Source organism: Pelophylax lessonae (assembly GCF_965119305.1).
Source record: "Pelophylax lessonae genome assembly, chromosome: 7".
Classification (NCBI taxonomy): Eukaryota; Metazoa; Chordata; class Amphibia; order Anura; family Ranidae; genus Pelophylax; species Pelophylax lessonae.
The window spans coordinates 35,964,342-35,990,922 of NC_138774.1; the positions used below are offsets into that span (position 1 = coordinate 35,964,342).

Below are 26,581 nucleotides of genomic sequence, written 5' to 3' on the forward strand. Positions count from 1 at the left end.
ACACCTCTATGTCAGAGGTCAGAACTTAGCACTGTCAGGAAACACCTCTATGTCAGAGGTCAGAGCTTAGCACTGTCAGGAAACACCATTATAGCAGAGCTTAGCACTGTCAGGAAACACCTCTATGTCAGAGGTCAGAGCTTAGCACTGTCAGGAAACACCATTATAGCAGAGCTTAGCACTGTCGGATAACACCAGTATGGCAGAGCTTAGCACTGTCGGATAACACCAGTATGGCAGAGCTTAGCACTGTCGGATAACATCGGTATGACAGAGCTTAGCACTGGCAGAAAACGTCAGTATGTTAGAGCCTAGCACTGGCAGAAAACGCCATTATGTCAAAGCTTAGGACTCTCAGGAAACGCAACTATATCAGAGCTTAGCACTGTCAGGAACTGCTACTAAGTAGGAGTTTAGCACTTTGGCAAAGCCCAGTTAATATCAGGTGTTCGTAATCCTCCTGTCGCATCGAATGTATGTAAACATCAATGAGTATATTGAACCAATTAGCACTCCTTTAAATTATCACTGACTTCTGCCTGGAGAGTTCTATGAGGTGTCTATTGAGAAGAGCAGGAGAAAGAAAGAATGCATACTACAGATTAATGAGAAATAGAGGCAATTAATACTGAAATATTTATTTTATATGAAAATATGTAAATTTCAAATCTATGTGACATTTATGTGTGAAAATTAAACATTTTCACAAGGAAGTGAAAAAACTAATGAATGCATCTTAATGAACTGATCCTAAATCTCCTAAGCTGTTCACTGACACACATCAGTTTTGCAAATATGAAAGTATCAATTTTTCCAAAACTCTTTTTCTCTTTCATTCATTGACGGACACAGCTCCAGAATCTTCTTGACCATTGGGTTACGTTGCCTCCTACAGGAGTAGGACACTAGGCAGGAACAAGCTTTACCACGCCTATGGGGCAGTCCCAGGGGTTAACTCCTACTTCCTGCTATAGGCATTTAGTTTTTTCTGCCTAGTCAGGAGTAAGGACCTAGTTCCTTGCTGGGACCTCTGGTCCTAGCATTTTTTCTTTTTTAAACAAATATTTTCCTCTTTTATTATTTTCTGTTCCTGTGAGAACTACAATCAACTGCTGGACTGGGAGACGGCCTGGATATTTTAGATCCTTATGGTCTCCTCAGTCCGGGCCAGCGAGGGCGTGCAGACCTCAGCTCTGCGCTAGGTCAGCCGCGACATAGCCCCACTGGACAGGGACTGGCCTGCGAATTATACATCTCCTGAGGACACATACGACCTGGTAGCCTGAGTTACAGCGTGCCTCCTGGGCCGCAGCACCCCCATTCCGATAGAGAGGTGGTCTGCCTGGAGTGGTGACCACCTGGTTCCATGGTATAGTAAGTAGTGTCCCCCCTTCCCTAGTGGCCTTTCGGAGTGGATGTGGGCCCCTCCCTGGGACAGTCGGACCCCCGGGTTCCCTTCCTTCCCACACAGCATCCCCCCATGTGTCAGGGTCCCATGAGGACCAAACCCCATCTGCCCACACCTAGCTCCCCCCTCCTGTTCCCCCCAGGGGACAGCCAAACCTGTCCAGGTGCCTTTTTGGGGCTGTCGAGCGGACGATGGGGGCCAGGGTACGCCGCCGGCAGCCGAACCTGTGGTCTGTTGAGGGGGGGGGGGGTGTCCTGGTGGGGGCTCCTGTCAGGCCCCCCCTTTTACTGTACAGATGCCCCTTGGTATCCCCTATGGGTCATGTGCACCGCGTGGAGATGCCAATTTGCCGTGGGTGGCTAGCTGTATATTTGGCGGTCATGTTTGTGTAGTTTGGCAGCCATTTTCCTGGGGTTTCCCATTGAATAGAACAGTGGCTATGTTTTTGGAGTCTTGTGGGTGGTGACTGTGGCGGTGGACCTCCTAGTGCTGACTCCTGGACTTGCTCTTTCTCTCTGATCGCCGCATGGTGTACAGCTTCCATCACTCTGCTCTGTACTGACCGGAGGTGGTGAGTTATTGCCGGTGCCCTAGGCGGATCTCCTTCTCTCTGCTATAGCAGAGATTTAGCTGTGCTTCGACTTGTAGTGCTGCTAGCGCGGCAGCGGGGGGGTCACTTAGCAGTGTTTTTTCTAGATTTTCTATGTAGTTCCCTGGTTACCATGGAGTCCCTAGAGCAAATTTCACCCCCTGATCCCATCTCAGAGGCGATGGGTCCTTCTGGGTCCCAGTCCACCCTGTCTGCGATGGCAGTGGCTCTGGAGTCCTTAGTGTCCAAGGTTGATTTGGTCCTGCAAAAAAGAACTAGCAAAAAGCATCCACTGCCCTCACCTGCCTCCTCAGATTCTAAGTCTGATCTGGCCGCCGCAGATGCGAGTCACCCTGCCGGGTCTGCGTCCACGCACCCTGAATGCTCTGATAGTGAGGATGATTCCTCTTCCACTACAGCCGTGCATGAAAAAGCACTGGTGGAGGCACTGGTTGTATCAGTGTGGGAAAGTTTCAAAATGGAGGATGCAGCTGCAGCTGTGTCCGAGGCAGCGGTCACCTTCGGTACCCGAAAATCCTCAAGAGCGACAAAGGTTTTCCCTTTTTTTTTTTGACAAATTTGACGCAAATCAGCGGGCTTATCCTAAATGCAATGTGGTGGTTCCTTTGCGTTTCGCTAGAAGGTACCCCTTTGAAGAGTCCCTGTTAAAAAAGTGGACGGTCCCACCTGTGGTAGATTCCCCGGTTTCCAGGCTGAACAAATCCACCCTGATTTCAGTGGAGGAGTCTCCGGCTTTTAAAGACCCTTTTGATAGGAAGGCGGAGACCTTGGTCCAGTACATGTTAACTATGGCCGGTTCAGTCCTTAGGCCGGTTTTCACCATTGCCTTGGTGTCCCAGACCTTGATGGAGTAGGATAAGCTTTTGCACCAGGATCTGGAGGGGGAACAGCTTCCCCCTGCCTTTGCGGAGCTGGCGGACCAGTTGGTCCAGGGGTTGAAGTTTTTCTGTGATGCCAACCTGGATGCAACTCCCTTAGTTTCTAGGCTGTCTATGACAGCAGTGGTCATTCAGTCTGTGAAATGCTGGTCTGTGGACCAAGCTTCCAACAAGGCCTTAGCGGATCTCCCATTTATGGGGGATCGCCTGTTTGGGTCTTCCCTGGATGAAATCATTAAGGGAGTCACAGGCGGGAAGAATACTCTTCTCCCATAGCCTTCCAGGGGCAGGGAGTCTCGTCACAGACGTGGTCCTTTTTTCTCAGCTCATAAGCATTTTTTTCGTCCTTCAGGGTCTCAAGAAAAAGGATCCAATTCCGTTCGGAACGTCTTCGGAGGTTCCAAGAGGTCCCGGTCTGGTAAGCAGAAAGCAAGTCCTCCCAGACCTGCAGACAAGCCCTCTTCTGCCTGAAGTGACGCCCTCACCTGTATCTGGGGTGGGAGGACATCTTTGTTTTTTTCCGGACCCGTGGACCTCTCTGATTCAAGACAGGTGGGTCCACGAGCTGATTTGGTCTGGCTACAAGATCGAATTTCGGTCTTATCCTCCAGAGAGGTTTTTTCCTTCCAACCTGCATTCGTCCCCAGACCACTTGCGTAGTCTCTACGGGGCAGTACAGGATTTGCTACTGCAAAAAGTGATTGTACCTGTTCCAAACTCTAAACATTTTTTTTATTCAAACCTGTTTACAGTTCCCAGTAAGGACGGCAAAGTTCGTCCAATCCTGGATCTCAAATCCCTGAACTGTTTTGTGCGGTTACAGAAGTTCCGGATGGAGTCCATCCGTTCGGTAGTGGCAGCCCTTCATCAAGGGGATTTTCTGGCCTATCGATATCAAGGACGCTTACCTCCATATCCCGATCTATGTCAGACATCAGTGCTTTCTCTGCTTTGCTCTCGTTTACCTTATCTGGTAGTTCACAGAGATAAAGTGGTGCTTCGCCCTAGTCAGTCGTTCCTTCCTAAGGTTGTCTTTGGTTTTTATCTGAATGAAGACATTGTGTTGCCCTCCCTGTGTCCTAAGCCTAAGCATCCTAAGGAGATTGCCTTGCATTCTCTGGATGTGGTTCGGGCGATCAGGGTGTACCAGTCGTTTAGGAAATTAGAATCACTTTTTGTCCTTACAGATGGACCTCGCAAGAGGTTGGCCGCGTCTGCCGCAACTATTTCCAGATGGATCAGACAGACGGTAGTGCAGGCCTATTCAAATAAGGTTAGGGGTTCTCCTTTCCCTGTTAAGGCACATTCTACGCAGGCGCTTAGTGCCTCCTGGGCCTTCCGCCATCAGGCGTCAGTGATGTAGATTTGCAACCTGGTCATCTGGTCGTCTGTGCACACTTTCACAAAATTTTACAAATTAGATGTGTTGGCATCTGCGGATGCTGCTTTTGGCTGCAAGGTTTTGCAGGCCGCTGTTTGAGAGGATTTGGTTCTCTTTGAGGGTGTATTGTTTTCAGATGAGCTCCAGTTGTTCCTGGTTGAGCTTCATGTTACCTGGTTGGCTAATTTTAGCCTTTAGGATTTTTTTCTGCTGTGTCCCCTCATGTTTGACACTGCTTTGGGACGTCCTAATGGTCAAGAAGATTCTGGAGCTGTGTCTGTCAATGAAGGAAAGACTAAATTTGATTTTTGTCTTACCGTAAAAATCTTTTCTCTGATGTTCATTGACAGACACAGCACCCACCCCTCTTTTGAGTTGGGTTATTTTTCTTCTGACACTGCTTGCAACAAAACTGAATGCCTATAGCAGGAAGTGGGAGTATACCCCCTGGGACTGCCCCATAGGCATGGTAATACTTTTTCCTGCCTAGTGTCCTACTCCTGTAGGGGGCAGCACAACTCAATGGTCAAGAAGATTCTGGAGCTGTGTTTATCAATGAACATCAGAGAAAAGGATTTTATGGTAAGACAAAAATCCAATATTTTCCACTTACTGTAAAACAGAGAATGAGGAAAAAAGTAAAGCTGGCCATACATGGATCAAAATTTGGCCGGTTCAGCGGGGACTGGCCGAGATTCAATCCATGTATGGGCAGGCTGATTGTACCCAAGTCGATCCATCAATCGACTTGGGTATAACAAGCCTGTTGGATTTTTTACATTTGATTACTGGTGGCAGCTATAGCTGCTAGCAGTAATCATTGTGTTCTGAATGCCAGGATGGCTCCCCGCAACAGCCCCCCTCATCCCCCCTCCCTCCAGCAGAACACTATAGCTCTGCGGGAGGCATTGTGTCCACCCATAGTGGAAGGAAAGAAAATTGAATCATTTCTCGGCCGATATATCGAGGGACTATCTGCACTTTCCCCGATATATCAGAATCGGCCACCAAGATGGCCGATATTACCAATATTTGGGAAAGTGCTTGTACCGGAGTGATGCCTGCAGCTAGAGGCATCGCCCCGGTACCGGCGTCCATAGCCAACGGTCAGCTGTCTTGTAATGACAACCGATGCAGCTGAGAAGCCTCTCGGCTGTCATTACAAGGAGCGGGAGGAGACGTCCCCCGCCGCCTTCCGCGGCTCGCCCAGGTCTCCCGTCCCAGCGAGAGACCCGGGATATCAGCCTGCACGGCCGCCGAAGACCCGATCAAAGCTGCATTCGGCTCTGATCGGGTCTCCATGCTAAAACCTGGAAGTGATGTCATGACATCACTTCCGAGTACTTTCTGGCACCAGATTAAAAAAATGACAGCAGTCACAACAGCCAAACTTGGCGTTTTGAGTGCTTTTAAGTGTAGAGGACGGGTTTGGGGTCTTTTAGACCCTCAGATCCCTCCACAACAGTACCTGTCAAAAAAAAAAAAAAAAACCTTCTTTTAAATGTATAAAAATTTGGCACATATCAGCCGATACCAATATGCTTTGGCCAAAATATCGGTATCGGCAACGAAAAACCGATATCGGTCGTTCACTAGTCCTATGTAAATTCTGGACTTTGAACGGCTGTAGAGAACAGAAGACTGCAGATAAACAGGTACAACTTATATAGGGAGGATCTGATTCAATGCAGATAAACAGTTACAACATATATAGGAGGATTTGTTTCATATTTGGGTATCACCTGAGGCCAGTCCCTTCACTGGATATATGTAAGGGTTTACAACCTTGTTAAGCATGGTAAAGTTGTAGCGGCTCCTCATCCTACACTGAAATGGCTTACTCTAATTTCACTGCACACTGTGAGCTTCTCACCAAGTAACAAGTCAGACAGATCCCACCTCATTTCCTGCTTGGAGGACATCTGCTACCAGAAGTGACGTATCATACTTGCCAACCGTCCCATTTTTGCCGGGACAGTCCCGGCATATAAGAGCCTGTCCCGGGTAATTGACATTGTCCCGGCAACTGCCCATTAATGGGGCTGCCCATAAATGCCCAATAAAACCTAATTATACCAGATTAGTATCATTAGGTTTTATCATACTTATTTACACCTTGCACTTTATTTATATTTACATTTTTTGTATGGTCACACCTGAGCACATTTCACACTTTAGAATTGCAGGGAATTGTGATCAGAATTTTAAACTTTAGGCAGAAGTAGTGCAGCTGAATGGGAGAATTATTCCAACTCTGCTACTTTGGCCTTAAATTTGAAATTCCCCTTTCAATTTCCTGTAATTCTCTTTTTATTGAGTAGACCCTATAATCTGATAAGTAGGCGGAGATTATTTATGCAAAGTGGGCGGAGCTTCATGGAAGTGGGTGTAGTAAGTAATTGATAGCTTTGCTGCAAAGTGTCCCTGGAAATTTTTTTCAAATGTTGGCAACTATGACGTATGGACTAGAACAACTTACTGCACATGCACCGTGCATTCCAAAATGGCCGCTATGCGTTCCAATAGGTTTCCTAATGTAGCACTGCCCCCTAGAGGACTGCTGACAATTACACTTTCTGAATTCCCCTGGGTTACCCTTAGCAACTGATAGATAAACAGCAATGAAAGTTCTTGGCTCAGTCAATAATCAATCCAGGGGATGTCGTTTTTGTGTTTTTATTGAGAACTTGGATAGGAGAAGGGATGAGTGGGAACTCCAACTGTTAACTTATCATAGTCTTGAGGACAGCTAACTGTAGAATGCGGCAAGGCCGCTGCTTCACTCTGCCACTGAAGTGAAGATGCTTTAAATGTTCCTGCTTGGATATCCTCTTCACTGGCACCCCCTTTACTCTCAATGCTTGTAACTGGCACCCCCTTTACTCTCAATGCCTGTGTGCTGACACCCGTCTGCTGACTCTAGCCTCTGGAGTGGTCCCCCTCCTGGCAGACCCCTGGGCAAGTTCCTCTGCTGACTCTAGCCTTTGGAGTGGTCCCCCTCCTGGCAGACCCCTGTGCAAGTTCCTCTGTACTCACGGACACTGTCTTCCCAGAGTCATTGTTGCCTTCAAACTCCACCAGTCAGCCTCCACTGGACCTCTGGATTCAGCCACACTTTCTGGTTCACCAGGCCGACTGCCCATGACCACCTTCCACAGCTTCAGAAGAGGAGACAGCCGTCACCCTCCTTCTGGGACTTGGCTTCCCGCCCAAAGACCCCCTGCCACATGTGCCCTTGGCTTTTATAGCATATCCCAGGATGCACCACTTGTCTGTGCTAACCCACTGAGACAGTTACAAAAGCCTGTGTGTCACTGGCTGGGTTTCCTCCACTGTCCAACAGGCCTCCTAATTGGACACAATGGGGACACTCCCTCAGCCTAGATGAATCACACATGGACACATGGAACAGGCCTAACTAACAGATCCTGCTCCCTGTGAAGCAGCGTGCACATAGATCTATCCCGCTTGCTCTGCCGTTAAGCAGACAGAGCCAAAAACGATTCTGTCTATCTAGCACCTTACTAGGAGTGTGCCACACTAATGTGACAGAACACGAATCAGCGGCGGACATCTTCTTACACCCATGCAAGTCTTGAATTTTACATTTATTCTAGCAGTAAACTCACCTTATATACTGAAACACAGTATTACATTTGTATTTTTATTGTAGTCTACTAAGTATAGCGAGAAACCTGCAGGTAGAAGGTGGGGACCGCCATCTTGGTACACCCCGCACTGCTCAGCGACATGCTGATTGTATAAAGAAATAGTCTATTTCACTCGGTCGCTGTGAAATACCGTATTTTTCGGCATATAAGACGACTTTTGAACCTCAAAAAAATCCCTCAAAAATGGGGGGGTCGTCTTATACGCCGAGTATAAAAATCCCAAAGGTAATTAACCACTTGCCGACCGCCCACAGTATATTTACTGCGGCAGTCAGCCCCTCCTGGGCAAAGCGACATAGTACTACGTCGCTCGCCCAGGAGCCTGCAGGGGGCGAGCGCCGCCGGAGGCGCGCTCCCGCCCCCGCTCGTTCCCTGACATCCCCGCACGTGTGACCGGCGGCTCTGATGTCCGCCGGCCACTTGCGATCTCCCGCAGGAGAGGGAGAAAGGCAGGCAGCTAATGTAAACAAAGCCGCCTGTCATTCTACCTGGTGTAACTGCAGAGATCATACAGTCCTGCTATGTAGGATCGTATGTCTCTGTGGTTACATCACAAGCCACGCCCCTTTACAGTTAGAATCACGCAAGGGACACACTTAACCCCTTGATCACTAATAAGGTTAACCTCTTCCCTGCCAGTGTCATTTTTACAGTAACAGTGCATATGTATAGCACTGATTACTGTAGTAATGTCACTGGTACCCCCAAAAGTGTCAAAAATGTCAGTCAGGGGTCCGTTCTGTCCACCGCAATGTCGCAGTCCCGCAAAAAAAATCGCAGATCGCCGCCATTACTAGTTAAAAAAAAAAATCTTTCCCTTAGTTAGTAAACGCAATAACTTTTGCGCAGACCAATCAAAATACACTTATTGTGATTTTTTTTTTACCAAAAATATGTAGCAGAAAACAAATTGGCCTAAAATGTTAAAAAATTTTGATTTTTACATTTATTTTTTGGAATTTCATATAAAAAAATGTGAAAAATATTGTTATTTTTTCAAAATTGTCGCTCTTTTTTTGTTTATAGCGCAAAAAATAAAAAAATCGCACAGATGATCAAATACCACCAAAAGAAAGCTCTGTTTGTGGGAAAAAAAGGACGTCAATTTCATTTGGGTACGGCGTTGCACGACCGCACAATTGTCCGTTAAAATCACGCAGTGCCGAATTGCAAAATAGGTTCTGGTCTTTGAGAAGAAAAATCCTCCGGGGCTTAAGTGATTAAGTAAGTGTAATCTATGAAAGCCTGACTGTCTGTGCCCTATACATCTGCAAGGTACCCTAAATATATTCCCTTATAAATCTCCAAGGTATTGTAAGTAGAAGTATTACCGGTAGATGTATAATCTCTCGAGGCGCTGGCTGTGCGGGAATCCTGTACCGGTATGTACCGTAGCTTCTGCTACGTAGTTTACCGCGCTGAGCCAATCACGGTGGGCGATGTGTTCTATTATTGAATGCAAAGCCTGCTTAGATTGGCGGAGTGAGAGAGGCGGGATTATGTTACTCTCTTTGACTCTGCCAATCCGAGCAGGCTTTGCATTCAATAATAGAATACATCGCTCACTGTGATTGGCTCAGCGCGGTACACTGTATGTAGCCAAAGCTACGATACATACGGTATACCGGTACAGGATTCCCACACAGCCAGTGCCTTGAGAGATTATACATCTACCGGTAGTACCTTGCAGATGAATAGGGCACAGACAGCCAGAGCTTTCATAGATTACACTTACTTAACCACTTCCGGACCAGAAGATTTTACCCCCTTCCTGACCAGGCCATATTTTGCGATTCGGCACTGCGTTACTTTAACTGCGTACAGAACAGTTCCAGGCGGCCATATTGCATTGCATTTTCAGAAAATGACAGTGGCTGCAGATTGAAAAGGAAAAGATCATTTTTAACCACTTCTGGACCTGAAGGATTAGGCCATATTTTGCGATACAGCACTGCGTTAATTTAACAGACAATTGCGCGGTCGTGCGACGCTGTACCCAAATAAAATTGATGTCCTTTTTTCCCCCACAAATAGAGCTTCTTTTGGTGGTATTTGATCACCTGTGCGATTTTTATTTTTTGCGCTATAAAGAAAAAAAGAGCGACAATTCTAAAAAAAAAAAAAAAAAAAAAACAATATTTTTCACTTTCTGCTATATAACATTCCAAAAAAAAAAGAAGTAAAAATAATTTTTTCTAACATTTTTTAGCCCAATTTGTTTTCTGCTACATATTTTTGGTAAAAAAAATCACAATAAGCGTATTTTGATTGGTTTGCACAAAAAATATCGCGTCTACTAACTACGGGAAAGATTTATGTCATTCGTTTTTTTTTTTTACTAGTAATGGCAGCGATCTGCGATTTTTAGCAGGACTGCGACATTGCGGCGGATAGATCGGACCCTTAACTGACATTTTTGACACTTTTGCAGGGACCAGTGACATTACTACAGCAATCAGTGCTAACAATATTCACTGTTACTGTAATAATGACACTGGCAATGAAGGAGTTAACAACAACAAAAAGAAAAGGGGCGCACCGACCTAGTGCACTACCACTAAAAACATTTATTAAAATATTAAAAAGTATACATTATACTCACAAAGCAGGTGTGAATATACACACATCAGCATGATATACATAAAATCTCCAAGGTAGCCAAGAAACCCGCACGATGCTGAATGGCTTGCAGTGTGCCGCATGAGGCTGCTGTGGCTGGGCTGACGCGTTTCAGGGGCGAGCCCCCTTCCTCAGAGCCAAAAAAGTTGCTGCTGAACCACACTCTGGACAGGCTAGGGATTAAATGGGAGCTGGTCACACCCTTTCCTGTTCAACCCCAAAGGGGGGGCAAAGGTCAACCGGCGAGGTTTTGTTGTTGTTTCCCAGTTGGTTCCGGATATCCTTGATCCTGGAGGGGCAGCAAGACTTAAGTTTTATCCACTCAAGTCTGAAGTATCCCTCTTCCCTCCGTCTTATTTTCACTCGAGCGCAGGAGAATTGTTCTACAACAATGAAGGGGTTAACATTGTGGGTGATCAAGGGGTTAAATGTGAGCCTTGGGGAGAGATTCTAATTGTGGGGGGCGTGGCTTGTGAAATGACCATAGAGTTATGTGATCCTATATCCAATTTACCACCGGAGGATTTTGCTGTCTTACGTCCAGGCCACTTTTTGTGATTCGGCACTGTGCGACTTTAACTGACAATTGCGCAGTCGTGCGACGCTGTACCTAAACGTCCTTTTTTTTCCCACAAACAGAGCTTTCTTTTGGTGGTATTTGATCACCTGTGCGATTTTTACTTTTTGCGCTATAAACAAAAAAAAGCGTAAATTTTGAAAAAATAAAAATATTTTTCACATTTTTTTATATGAAATTCCCCCCCAAAAAATGTAAAAATCTTAATTTTTTAAAATTTTTGGCCAATTTGTTTTCTGCTACCTATGTTTGGTAAAAAAAAATCACAATAAGCGTATTTTGATTGGTTTGCGCAAAAGTTATTGCGTTTACTAACTAAGGGAAAGATTTCTGTCATTTTTGGTGTTTTTGTTTTAACGAGTAATGGCGGTAATCTGCGATTTTTTTTGCGGGACTGCGACATTGCGGTGGACAGATCGGACCCTTGACTGACATTTTTGACACTTTTGGGGGTACCAGTGACATTACTACAGTAATCAGTGCTATACATATGCACTGTTACTGTAAAAATGACACTGGCAGGGAAGGGGTTAACTGTATTGGAGAGGGAGGGGTTAATGTATGCCTGGTGCTTACTGACGTGTGGGGGGGGGGAGGAGACTGAGTGACAGAAGGACAGATCGCAGGTTCAGCTATGCTGAACCCTGCAATCTGACCCTGCCTGTCACTTAGGAGATCCACCCGCTTGATTTACACACTCGATTCCCCGACGATCGGGGAAGAGCAGCGCTGGTCACCGCCGCTCTTCCCCTGGCCCGCTGTGACTGAATACAGCGGGAGCGAGCCTCCGGCGGCGCGCGCGTGCTGCCCACAAGGGGAGGAGTCCAGCGACGTAGGTCACAGAGCGCCTGTGATCCTTCTATATCCACTTGACGACCAGTCACGTTGACTGTACTGCGGCAAAGTGGCTCGTTCCCGTCCAGCGACGTAAGTCTACGTCGCTGGACGGGAACGAGCCACTTTGCTGCAGTACGGTCAACGTGACTGGTCGTCAAGTTTATATAGAAGGATCACAGGCGCTCTGTGATCCTTCCAGGGAGAAGAACGGTCAGATGTGTTTACAACAGCTGACCGTTCTTCTCTCTCAGCGGGGAGTGATCGCGGGTGTCAGGCGGCAATCGGAGCTGCCTGCCCCGTGCATCCGAGTCCCCACTGCCGAGTGCACTGCCGGCAGCGCGCGCTCGACCCCTAGCGGTAGACGCGCGACCGACGTTGGTTAGCGCAGGAGGGCCGCAATGCCGCAGTAAATAGGTGGCGGGCAGTCGGGAAGAGGTTAATTACCTGTGGGATTTTTATGCTCGGTGTATATGATACACGGTGTTGCCTTGCTTTGCTTCGGAAGGGGGGTAGCCTTGTACGGCGAGTATAGCCCGAAACCTATGTTTTAACTTATAAATTAGGGGGGTCGTCTTATACGCCGGAAAATCCGGTGGTCTTTTTCAGTATATAAGGAGAGTTTACTGCTAAAATAAATGTAAAATTCAGGACTTGCGTGGGTGTAAGAAGATGTCCGCCGCTGCTTCGTGTTCTGTTACACTAGGAAACCTATTGGAACGCATAGCGGCCATGTTGGAACACACGGCGCATGCGCAGTAAGTTGTTCTCGTCTGAACGTCACTTACGGTAGCAGAATCTGATAGGTAGCGGAATTCTGCCAGAATACCTGCAATAATGTCACTGGTTCTAAAATAAGGTATGCAAAGTTTTATTTAGAGGCAAAAATATCTTTATTGTTTTACAATATAACAAAAAAATATATAGAAAACAGGAATCAAGAATCAAGGCCACTGCAAAATGTAGGTCATAAAGATAATGTGCAGTCATAGTGAGGAAGTTGTATCATTAAGTAAAACCAAACAATGGAGCATACAGTATATAGAAAAATAATTGCCTGGTGAAGACAAATGATGAACATTTTGAATAACAGGTTGGCAAGCGCAGCTGGGCATGCATTTCCAGGACCTATAGTGGTAGGAATAATGATGTGGCATAAAAAAATACACTACATCGTCAAAAGTATTGGGACGCCTGCCTTTACACACACATGAACTTTAATGGCCTCCCAGTCTTAGTCCGTAGGGTTCAATATTGAGTTGGCCCACCCTTTGCAGCTATAATAGCTTCAACTCTCCTGGGAAGGCTGTCCACAAGGTTTAGGAGTGTGTCTATGGGAATGTTTGACCATTCTTCCAGAAGCGCATTTGTGAGGTCAGGGACTGATGTTGGATGAGAAGGCCTGGCTCGCAGTCTGCGTTCTATCGGGGTGAGGTCAGGACTCTGTGCAGGCCAGTCATGTTCCTCCACCCCAAACCCGCTCATCCATTTCTTTATGGACCTTTGTGCACTGGTCCAAATCATTTGGTGGAGGGGGATTATGGTGTGGGGTTGTTTTTCAGGGGTTGGGCTTGGCCCTTCAGTTCCAGTGAAGGGAACTCTTAAGACATCAGCATACCAATACTAATTGGAGAATTTCATGCTCCCAACTTTGTGGGAACAGTTTGGGGATGGCCCCTTCCTGTTCCAACATGACTGCACACCAGTGCACAAAGCAAAGTCCATAAAGACATGGATGAGCGAGTTTAGGGTGGAGGAACATGACTGAGTCCTGACCTCAACCCGATAGAACACCTTTGGGATGAATTAGAGCGGAGACTGCAAGCCAGGCCTTCTTGTTCAACATCAGTACCTGACCTCACAAATGTGCTTCTGGAAGAATGGTCAAACATTCCCATAGACACACTCCTAAACCTTGTGGACAGCCTTTCCCAGAGGAGTTTAAGCTGTTATAGCTGCAAAGGGTGGGCCAACCCAATATTGAACCCTACGGACTAAGACTGGGATGCCATTAAAGTTCATGTGTGTGTAAAGGCAGGTGTCCCAATACTTTTGGTAATATAGTGTACAATGGGGAGCAAAAGGAAAAAAAGAGGGAAAAGGGAAGGCAAAGACCAAAGGTGGTCAGAAGTAGAAAGAAAGGAAGAAAGGTAAAGATGTAAGGTTTTATTTAACCACTTAAGCCCCAGAAGATTTTACTCCCTTCCTGACCAGGGCCTATTTTGCGATTCGGCACTGCGTGACTTTAACGGACAATTGCGTGGTCGTGCGACGCTGTACCTAAACGAATTTGACGTCCTTTTTTTCCCACAAACAGAGCTTTCTTTTGGTGGTATTTGATCACCTGTGCGATTTTTTGATCATGCGCTATAAACAAAAAAAGAGCATCAATTTTGCAAAAATAACAATATTTTTCACATTTTTTAATATGAAATTCCCCCCAAAAAAATGTAAAAATCAAATTTTTTTTAACATTTTCAGTCAATTTGTTTTATGCTACATATGTTTGGTAAAAAAAATCGCAAAAAGCGTATTTTGATTGGTTAGCGCAAAAGTTATTGCGTTTACTAACAAAGGGAAAGATTTTTGTCATTTTTGTTGTTTTTTTTTAAACGCGTAATGGCGGCGATCTGCGATTTTTTTGCGGTACTGCGACATTGCGGCGGACAGATCGGACCCTTGACTGACATTTTTGACACTTTTGGGGTTACCAGTGACATTACTACAGTAATCAGTGCTATACATATGCACTGTTACTGCAAAATGACACTGGTAGTGAAGGGCTTAACTTTATTTGAGAGGGAGGGGCTGTGTGTATCCCTAGGGGCGTGATTCTAACTGTGATTGGCTGTGGCTTGAGCTGTAGAAACAATGATCAACGATCCTACATAGTAGAACCGTGTGAACACTGTTTCTACACAGGGGAGAATGACAGGTGGCTTGTTTACATTACCCGCCTGACTTTCTCCCTCTGCAGCGACGATCGCAGAGTGACCGGCGGACATCGGGTCCGCCGGTCACACGCACGGGGGGTCCGTGACCACGCGGGAGCGCGCCTCCGGGGGCGCGCGCTCGCTCCCTAGACCCTCACAGGCTAGTGACGTAGATCTACGTCACTCTGCCTGTGAGGGTCTGACTGCCGCAGTAAATATACTGTGAGCAGTCGGCAATTGGTTAAAAGTATCACTATCATGTTGGCGAGGGGAAAAGGAAGGACCAGGCAAGGCAAAATATATGCACATTAAACTTCAGCTTCATAGAGGCTTTTTGCACCTTCCACTGCAAGTACCGGCTCGGCTCTACTCGGCCCTGCTTGGCCCTGTTTGGTTTTCCACTGCATGGTACCGCATGGTACGGTGTTGGAACGGTTCGGTACGGTTTGGTATGGTTTGGTATGGTTTGCTTTTCCACTAAAGTTGTACTAAAGTAAGTGGGTGGGATAACAATGATTCTCTGACCAATCAGTGGCTAGTAGTGACAAACAGTCAAGGCTGCATGCAAAGGATTGTGGGATATGGTACCGGTACGGCCCTGTTGGAACCACAACTGAGGTGGTACTGTTTAAGCGAGCCGTACCGTTCGGTTCCATGTAATGGAAAAACGCCGCCGTACCGTACCGTACCGAACCGTTCCAACACCGTACCATGCAGTACCATGCAGTGGAAAAGCACAAAAGCGAGCCGTACCATTCGGTTCCATGCAGTGGAAAAGCGCAAGTGGCTGTAAAATTCTACATAAATGAATTTAGCCTTTGGAATAATATTTTCCTTTGTATCTAATTTCTATTTGTAGTCTATTGTTCCTTTCTACATTTCTGTCATTCACATTACTCGGTCTCCTGTCCTGTCCATGACTCATTGCTCTTCTTATTTTGGACTTTTAGCAGGGTTTCCTGAGTCGTCGCTTGAAGAGCTCTATAAAGAGGACAAAGAGTCAACCCAAGCTAGATCGGACCAGCAGCTTCCGGCAGATCCTCCCACGTTTCCGGAGTGCTGACCATGACAGGTGAGGACTCCGGCCTCCCATAGCCTAAAGGGAAAAGGTGTATTTTCAGGGAGTACGTATTTGGAGTTCATTTTGCAGCATTTACCCTAAAATATTGGTTATGTAACTTCCACATTTCTATCTGCTTACTGTTCTTGATTTTTGTCACTTTAACCGCTTGCCGTCTGCCCTGTAGCAGTGCGCCGAATCATGCAGACACACAGTATCTCACAAAAGTGAGTGCACCCCTCCCATTTTTGTAAATATTTTATTCTATCTTTTCATGTGACAACACTGAAGAAATGACACTTTGCTACAATGTAAAGTAGTGAGTGTACAGCTTGTATAACAGTGTAAATTTGCTGTCCCCTCAAAATAACTCAACACACAGCCATTAATGTCTAAACCGCTGGCAACAAAAGTGAGTACACCCCTAAGTGAAAATGTCCAAATTGGACCCAATTAGCCATTTTCCCTCTCTGATGTCATGTGACTCCTTAGTGTTACAAGGTCTCAGGTGTGAATGGGGGGGGGGGGTGCAGGTGTGTTAACTTTGATGTTATCGCTCTCAATCTCCATGCTGGTCACTGGAAGTTCAACATGGCACCTCATGGCAAAGAACTCTCCGAGGATCTGAAAAAAATAATTGTTGCCCTACATAAAGATGGCCTAGGCTACAAGAGGATTGCCAAGACCCTGAAACTGAGCTGCAGCACAGTGCCAAGACCATACAGTGGTTTAACAGGACAGGTTCCACTCAGAACAGGCCTCGCCATGGTTGACCAAAGAAGTTGAGTGCATGTGCTCAGCGTCATATCCAGAGGTTGTCTTTGGGAAATAGATGTATGGGTGCTGCCAGCATTGCTGCAGATATTGAAGGGGTGGGGGGTCAGCCTGTCAGTGCTCACACCATACGCCGCACATTGCATCAAATTGGTCTGCGTGTCCCAGAAAAAAGCCTCTTCTAAAGATGATGCACAAGAAAGCCCGCAAACAGTTTGCTGAAGACAAGCAGACTAAGGACATGGATTACTGGAACCATCTCCTGTGGTCTGATGAGACCAATATAAACTTATTTGGTTCAGATGGTGTCAAGCGTGTGTGCCGGTAACCAGGTGAGGAGTACAAAGACAAGTGTGTCTTGCCTACAGTCAAGCATGGTGGTGGGAGTGTCATGGTCTGGGGCTGCATGAGTGGGGAGCTACAGTTCATTGAAGGAACCATGAATGCCAATATGTACTGTGACATTCTGAAGCAGAGCATGATCCCCTCCCTTCAGAGACTGGGCCGCAGGGCAGTATTACAACATGATAACGACCCCAAACACACCTCCAAGATGACCACTGCCTTGCTAAAGAAGCTGAGGGTAAAGGTGATGGACTGGCCAAGCATGTCTCAAGACCTAAAGCCTATTGTACATCTGTGGGGCATCTTCAAATGGAAGGTGGAGGAGCGCAAGGTCTCTAACATCCACCAGCTCCGTGATGTCATCATGGAGGAGTGGAAGAGAACTCCAGTGCCAACCTGTGAAGCTGTGGTGAACTCCATGCCCAAGAGGGTTAGGGCAGTGCTGGAAAATAATGGTGGCCACACAAAATATTGACACTTTGGGCCCAATTTGGATATTGTCACTTAGGGGTGTACTCACTTTTGTTGCCAGCTGTTTAGACAATAATGGCTGTGTGTTGCGTTATTTTGAGGGGACAGCAAATTTACACTGTTATACAAGCTGTACACTCACTACTTTACATTGTAGCAAAGTGTCATTTCTTCAGTGTTGTCACATGAAAAGAAATAATAAAATATTTACAGAAATGTGAGGGGTGTACTCACTTTTGTGAGATGCTGTATATGTGTGATTCCCCCCCTCCAGGGAAGGGTGCACACGTGCGCATCGCCGGCGGCTTGCTTCCACTGTGATTACACACAGCGGAAGCCAATGGGCAGGTGCAGAGTACTCAGTGTCCACCGGCACCCGCTGATCGTTAGGCAGAAAGACAGAACTGTGATATGACTATGTGAACAAGGCAGATCCTATCTGACAGGGGGAAAGGATGGGGTTTGTGTCTCTACAAAGCAGGTAATAAATTCAATCTCTTACCCTAGTAAAAGCAGCACACAGTATAGTAAAACACTGGTCAGGCACACATTTAACGCTTTGATCGCCTCTGATGTCAACCCCTTCCCAGACAGTATCATTAGTACAGTGACAGTGCATATTTTTACCACTGATCACTGTATTAGTGTCACTGGTCCCCACAAAGTGTCAAAGGTGTCAGAATGTCTGCTGCAATATCGCAGTCCCGCTTTAAGTCACCAATCACTGCCATTACTAGTAAAACGCTAAAAAATTTATAAAAAATATCCCATAGTTTGTAGATGCGATAACTTTTGTACAGACCAATCAATATACGCTTATTGGGATTTTTTTTACTAAAAATATAGTGCATCCGGAAAGTATTCACAGCGCTTCACTTTTTGCACATTTTGTTATGGTATAGTCTTATTCCAAAATTAATGAAATTCATTATTTTCCTCAAAATTCTACAAATACCCCATAATGTCAACGCGAAAGAAGTTTATTTGAAATCTTTGCAAATTTATAAAAATAAAAAACGAAAAAATGTCATATACATAAGACACTCAAAGTTGTGCTCAGATGCATCCTGTTTCCACTGATCATCCTTGAGATGTTTCTACAACTTTATTGGAGTCCACCTGTATTAAATTCAGTTGATTGGACATGATTTGGAAAGGCACACACCTGTCTATATAAGGTCCTACAGTTAACAGTGCATGTCAGAGCACAAATTAAGCCATGAAGTCCAAGGAATTGTCTGTAGACCTCAGAGACAGGATTGTATGGAGGGACAGATCTGGGGAAGGGTACAGAAACATTTTGGCAGGACTGAAAGTCCCAATGAGCACAGTGGCCACCATCATCCGTAAATGGAAGATGTTTGAAACCACCAGGACTCTTCCTAGAGCTGGTTGCCCAGCCAAACTGAGCGATCGGTGGAGAAAGGCCTTAGTTAGGGAGGTGACCAAGAAACCGATGATCACTCTGACAGAGCACCAGCGTTTCTCTGTGGAGAGAGGAGATCCTTCCAGAAGAACAACCATTTCTGCAGCACTCCACCAATCAGACCTGTATGGTAGAGTGGCCAGATGGAAGCTCAGTAAAAAGTACATGATAGGCCGCTTGGAGTTTGCCAAAAGGCACCTGAAGGACTCTCAGACCATGAGAAACAAAATTCTCTGGTCTGATGAATTAAAGATTGATCTCTTTCACCCTGAATGGCATGAAGGAATGTCTGAAGGAAACCAGGCACTGCTCAACACCTGGCCAATACCATCCCTACAGTGAAGCATGGTGGTGGCAGCATCATGCTGTGGGGATGTTTTTTCAGTGGCAGGTACTGGGAGACTAGTCAGGATTATGGGAAAGATGAATACAGCAGTATACAGAGACATCTTTGTTGAAAGCCTGCTCCAGAGCGCTCTGGACCCCAGACTGGTGTAAAGGTTCATCTTCCAACAGGACAACGATGCTAAGCACACAGCCAAGATAACAAAGGGACAACTCTGTAAATGTCCCTGAGTTCGCCAGCCAGAGCCCAGACTTGAACCTGATTAAACATCTCTGGAGAGATCTCAAAATGGTTGTGCACCGATGCTCCCCATCCAACCTGATGGAGCTTGAGATGTCCTACGAAGAGGAATGGGAGAAACTGCCCAAAAATAGGCGTGCCAAGCTTGTAGCATCATACTCAAAAAGACTTGAGGCTGTAATTGGTGTCAAAGGTGCTTCAACAAAGTACTGAGCAAAGGCTGGGAATACTTATGTACATGGGATTTTTTTTGTTTTTTATTTCTAATAAATTTGCAAAGATTTCAAACAAGCTTCTTTCAGGTTGTCATTATGGGGGATTGTTTGTCGAATTTTGAGGAAAATAATGAATTTAATCCATTTTGGAATAAGGCTGTAACATAAAATGTGGAAAAAGTGAAGCTCTGTGGAGAAAGATCTGGGAGTCTTAGTAGAGGATAGACTAGGCAATAACATTCAATGTCAAGCTGCAGCTGCCAAAGCCAGCAGAATATCAGCATGCATAAGGAAGGGGATATCCTTCAGAGATAAAACTATAATCCTACCACTAAATAAAACACTGGTCCGACCACATCTGGAGTACTCTGTCCAGTTCTGGTCGCCAATCCTCAGAAGGGATGTGTTGGAGCTGGAGAGAGTCCAGAGAAGGGCAACTAAACTAATTAGGGGATTGGAAGACCTTAATTATAAAGAGCGCTTACAAGCGCTCAATTTATTCTCCCTGGAGAGGAGACACCTGAGAGGGGACATGATATCGATTTACAAATACCTCAACGGTGATCTCAGCATAGAAAAAAAACTATTCAGTCGCAAGGAATGTAAGAGGACACGAGGCCATACGACGATTAGAGGAGAAGGGATTTAACCTAAGGCTATGCAGGGGGGTTTTTACAGTATGGGCAATAAGATTGTGGAACTCTTTACCGCAATTGGTGGTAGCTGCGGGCAGTATGGCTACTTTTAACCACTTGCCGACTGCTCACAGTATATTTACTGCGGCAGTCAGCCCCTCACAGGCAGAGCGACGTAGGTCTACGTCGCTAGCCTGTGAGGGTCTCAGGAGCGAGCGCCCCCCGCGCGTGTGACCGGCAGACCCGATCGTCCGCCGGTCACTCGCGATCGTCTGTGGAGAGGGAGAAAGGCAGGCGGCTAATGTAAACAAGCCGCCTGTCATTCTCCGCTGTGTAGGAATGGTGATCATACGGTTCTACTATGTAGAACCGTTGATCACTGTTCCTACACCTCAAGCCACAGCCAATCACAGTTAGAATCACGCCCCTAGGGACACACATAACCCCTCCCTCGCAAAAAAGTTAACCCCTTCACTGCCAGTGTAATTTTACAGTAACAGTGCATATTTATAGCACTGATTACTGTAGTAATGTCACTGGTAACCCAAAAAGTATCAAAAATGTCAGTCAAGGGTCCGATCTGTCCGCCGCAATGTCGCAGTACCGCAAAAAAAAATCGCAGATCGCCGCCATTACGCGTTAAAAAAAAAAACACAACAAAAATGACAAAAATCTTTCCCTTTGTTAGTAAACGCGATAACTTTTGCGCAAACCAATCAAAATATGCTTTTTGCGATTTTTTTTACCAAACATATGTAGCATAAAACAAATTGGCCGAAAATGTTAAAAAATTTAGATTTTTACATTTTTTTTCGGGAATTTCATATAAAAAAAAGTGAAAATATTGTTATTTTTGCAAAATTGCCGCTCTTTTTTTGTTTATAGCGCATGATCAAAAAATCGCACAGGTGATCAAATACCACCAAAAGAAAGCTCTGTTTGTGGGAAAAAAAGGACGTCAAATTCGTTTAGGTACAGCGTCGCACGACCGCGCAATTGTCCGTTAAAGTCACGCAGTGCCGAATCGCAAAATAGGCCCTGGTCAGGAAGGGGGTAAAATCTTCCGGGGCTTAAGTGGTTAAAAGACTCTTGGACATACATCTCAAAGATCAGAACATTCAGGGGTATGGGAAATGATTACGGCCACACACACCTACACAGGTTGAACTGGATGGACTATTGTCTTTATTCAACCTCAACTACTATGTAAATACTTTCTGGATGCACTGTAGATGCCACCCTGGCTTGAATATGGGACATATAAGAAAGTAGCTTTATCAACACACAGGCCTAAAGAACAAAAGTGAAAGGGGGGAAATCTGAATGTTTTTGTCCTTTTTTTTGGGTTTTCCTCTTTCACCAGCGGACAGACTGCAGTTCTATTTATAGCGTACAGACTGCAGTTCTATTTATAGCGTACAGACTGCAGTTCTATTTATAGCGTACAGACTGCAGTTCTATTTATAGCGTACAGACTGCAGTTCTATTTATAGCGTACAGATTGCAGTTCTATTTATAGCGTACAGATTGCAGTTCTATTTATACAGGTAAATGTACCACGTCAAAGGACTTTCACCAATGTCGCTGTCTTGTCCCCTCTCTCCCTCAGGGCTCGTCTCATGCAGGCATTCAAGGAATCGCACTCCCATGAGTCTTTGCTGAGTCCGAGCAGCGCTGCGGAAGCCTTGGATCTGAATCTGGATGAAGATTCGGTGGTGAAACCCGTGCACAGCAGTATCTTGGGACAGGAGTTTTGTTTTGAGGTGATGTTCTTGTTTAAAGCTGAACTCCAGCTTTACCTTTTGAGCTTGCAAAGTTGTACAGGCCCCGGTATCGAAAATAGCTTACTCTCATTTTGCTGCACACTCTGCGCTTCTGCATTAGATGCTGCTGCAAATCAGATAGAACCAGTCTTATTTTCTGGCTGGAAGACATCCAGCATCACCTAGCACTTTTCCCCATAGAGCCTGACTGTTCCTGGTCTGCTGCTTTTATTCATTGGATTTTAGTTTTTTTCAGTCATGGAGGATCAGCATCAAGTGTAAGTGTTACTTGGGGCGGCCTGCATGCCAGTGCAGCCTTCCTGAGAACACCCAATCCCCCTAACTGACATCCACCAATCAAGGCATTTTGGTATTTAGCCTGGGGACACACTAGTGCGTGCCGAACACCGCGTGTGGTTCGCACAGGAATCGCACTGCATTCCTGTGCACATCACGATGCAATGTTTTTGCGGTGCGATTTGAGCCATACAATTTGTATGGCTCAAATCACATTGTATCTGCACCACAATGGCGCAGGACCCTTTTTTTTCTACACTTGAACACCCATGCGATGCGATTCTTGGCAATCGTACTGCCTTTTGTGGTCTGCTTCGGGGTGTCGTTAATCTAACATTGGCACCCACAGCAGATGGCATGGACACCATGTGCTTGCAATGTGGTGTGGGAAATGCACAGGATTTGCTGTGTTTTCCACATCATGTTAGTGTGAACCAAGGCTTAAAGCAGAGTTCCACCCAAAAGTGGAACTTCTGCTTATAAGCTTCTTCCCCTCCTCCGGTGCCACATTTGGCACCTTTCAGGGGAGAGGGGGGAACGGGTATCTGTTTTTGACAGGTACCCTTTCCCACTTCCGGGAGACAGCGCCGCGGCGCTGTCCCTCGAAAGTTCGGCCCCCTCCTTTTTCCTCCGCTGCCGGGCCAATTACAAAGCACAGTAGGGAACCAGCTGTGAATTCACTGCGGAGTTCCCTTACCCTGAATGACTGCGCCAGCACCCGAGAGCCAATATGAAAATCTGCTTTGGGTGCCGACATTGCGGTTGTCGGCTCTGGGTGCCGACAACCCTGGACAGGTAAGTTCTAATATTTAAAAGGGGGCGGAACTCCTCTTTAAAGTATAATTTCATCTTTACAGAAAATCTGTAAAGGTGACCCAATACAGGACCCCCTCTCCGACTCGCCGGCCCCTGCTGTACTTACCTCCCGTGACCCAGAGCTGCTAAGGCTCCCGCAAGCCACCCAACGGTCCAGGGATTTGAAATCTCTGCTGCTTTCACTCTTCTCCGAGTGACCCAGAGCAGCAAGTACGGACCAGACGGAGTCCATGTGACAGTGCATCTGGTCCGTACTTGCAGCTCTGTATGGAGAAGAGTGAAAGCAGCAGGGATTTAGAATCCCCGGACCATTTGCAGGATGGTGCAGCATGGTGCGGCGGAAGTAAACAGAGAAGAGTCTGGTAGCAGAGAACAGAACTTGCATTAATGCAGAATCCAGTAATTCACAACAAACTCAAGGGGAAGGCAGCTGATAGGGAAAGGTCACGGCATGTAACAGAAATGTGTAGCAGAGCAGGTCTGACATGTGCTGGCAGCATCTGTCTTGAGGGGCGGAATGCAGCCTGGCCAGCCAAACCCAAATGAGGAGTTCTCCAGAAGGATGGCATGTCCCCATCCTTTCCCTACTAATCTGAAAGCTCTCCCTGCCGCTGATCACTGTCTCTGTCAGACAGGTGACCTGTCCCTACACTACCCACAAGCAAAATGCCTGCCAAGCCTGGGAGCCAGGGCCTTAAATAGGCTCTCCCTGATCCAAGACGAGTCCAAAAGGGCAGGGGCATCCAATTGAATAGCTTCCCCTGTGACCCTGGAAACCATATATGAATCAGCTAATGCTGATTTATGAGTACCGCCGGGATGGATTGATATCAGCCCAATGGTAATCTTAGAGTTCTGGTTCCTGGTGTCACCACACTGAGTACCATGGGATTCAAGGAGCGGTCACGGAGCCAGAAGCGGCATTGATGAAAGGAGAATTTCCATGACTACTAGAAGTACCAGATTTTGGTCTGGAACTTTAGTCAATAGTATTCTTTACTTTTAATGTGTTACTGAACCCAGGAAATTTTTGTGGATTTCTGGGAATGACATATGATGGATCTCAAGAGGTCCATCATCTAAATGTGGCGGGGCTACACTGGCAGCTATTTCCAGCATAGCCCCCAATGCACAGACAAGGCAAACTATTTTGTTCCCTATGGTGTCAGTTCTTTATTTCCAGCACAGCGGATTGCCGCGTGAATCACCGCTACAATGAATGGAACTCTATTGAAATGTCACAAGTGACATTTCAATAAAGTTCATTTCAATAAAGTTCTGTGAAAAAAAAAAGTAAACAGTGCGGCATATTGGTACTGTATCTCACAGCGCACCCCAGTGGCCATTGGATTGTAATATGCTATATAGCAGGTAATCCCTGAGCCTTACAGGCCATTCATTAAAGCGGTGTTCCAGCCTCCAGCCTCCCCCTCCAAAAATTAAAAGTCAGCAGCTACACATACTGTAGATTCTGACTTTTATTATTAGGACACTTACCTGTCCTGGAGTCCAGCGTTGTCGGCACCGCAGCCGATGTTTACATCGGCTGTCGGGTGCTGCCGCTGCCATTGCTGGTGAGGAATCCCGGCAGTGAAACCTTACGGCTTCACGGGCGGGTCCCTAATGCGCATGAGCGAAGCACGCTGTGCATTTGGATTGGCTCGGCGGCCGGGGGAGGATGAGTGGGCCAAACTTCCAAGGGACAGCGCCCCAGCGCCGTCTTTCGAAAGTGGGGAATGGGTACCTGTCAAAAACAGGTACCCCGGCCCCTCCCCCCTGAAAGGTGCCAAATGTGGCACTGGAGGGGAAGAGAAAGCAAGTTCCACTTTTGGGCGGATCTCCGCTTTAAGAACTGGAAGATTTTGTGTGTGTCTGCCTTATCTGAATGTGTGAAAGATTAGGCTGACAATGCACTGAAAAGGACAAACTGTTTTTTTTTTTTTTTTTTTGTGTGCCTAATGTAAATATACGGCTCAAAGACTGTCACAATTCTGATGAAAGGTTACCAAGCACTGATGCAAAGTTTTTTTTTTTTTTTTCAATTCTATTTTTGATTCATATATTTATAGCAGTATGTCATTCTGTTTTCTTTTTATTGTCATTTTATTAGTGTATATATTGGTATATCTACATACTGTGAGCAACAGGGCAAGAATCAAAGAGCCCTACTAGGCCTCCCCTGCAACAAAAATTTCATTTTTGGTGAGACACTCCCAATAGAAACATGTCTAAAGGGATGCAGACCCTGCAGGTTTCTTCATTAGAGCCCTGCAGGTGCAGTTGATAGAAAAAGGAGAAACAGTTCCGCGCAATGTTGAAGAGTTAGAAAAAATTGTTTAAAAGCTGCTCCTCCCCAAAAAAACCCATCCCTAGCTGTGGGAAGTGTTTTAGTAGTGAAAAGGTGAGGAGTGGGTGGGACGCTGCTTTACGTATATTGCTGGGAAATGTACTATGAAAAAAAGTGCTTTGTGCTTAAAAAATATAGATAGCAGGTAGCACAGGAGTGCAGAGTAGCACGAGTGCCTATCGGTCTTGATAGCAGCTGTGCCGGACGGACTGTCAGGATTAGGCAGGGGAAGACCGTCAGTGGACCGCAGCGGAGCAGGAGTAGCGTATGAACACCACTGAGCAGGAAACAGGAGCAGGCTGAGGCCGTCAGAAGGTTGCAGCAGAGCAGGAATGCTGGATGGACACCAGTGGCACATAGGCAGGGGCTAGCAGCAGGCAGTCCAGCAGAGTAGAGACAAGAGCAGAGTCAGACAAACCGGGTCATATACTGGCAGACAGATCAGGTGCAGATGCATAGGCAGAAGCGTGGCCAAAGGCAAGCTGAGATCAATGCACGCAGAGTTCAGGAGAAGTCAAGGCAAGCTGGGTCGGTAACAGTAGTCAGATGCAGATTTACAGATAGCAGGTATACACAGGAATGCTGTAGACAAGTCAGCACTGAAGCATAGCACAGGCTCAGTTTAAATAGCCCCCTTGGTGCCAATATGAGCAACAGATGCGCGCACGTGAGCAATAGGCATTTGCGCATGTGCACCAATATTCGCGTATCTGCGTGCGTGAGCACTTGCACAATTTCTATTAGCCTGAACAGAAATACGGATTAGCCTGTGCACAGGAAGCTATCTAGAAAAGCCATTCTGTCTGCTGGAATGTCCATCCTGACAGCAGCGTATTAAACATAAAGCATGAGAAAAACCAGAAAGTCCGGGTGCGGTGCGTTCCACGGACTTCAACCAGAAGTGACGCAAAGACGCTGGTAGCTCCTGCCTACGC

The 26,581-nt window shown here is 46.2% G+C and overlaps 1 protein-coding gene across 12 annotated transcripts in view; it reads left to right on the forward strand.

Annotated features, from left to right (window-relative positions):
- SYNGAP1 (synaptic Ras GTPase activating protein 1) overlaps positions 1-26,581 on the forward strand; it is a 643,453-nt gene that overhangs the window by 357,859 nt on the left and 259,013 nt on the right. For all 12 annotated transcript variants that reach the window (XM_082263688.1, XM_082263695.1, XM_082263697.1 and 9 more), the window contains 2 exons: positions 15,862-15,983; positions 22,033-22,186. In XM_082263688.1, the coding sequence (XP_082119814.1) occupies positions 15,862-15,983; positions 22,033-22,186 (276 nt within the window). The remainder of the gene's footprint in view (positions 1-15,861; positions 15,984-22,032; positions 22,187-26,581) is intronic.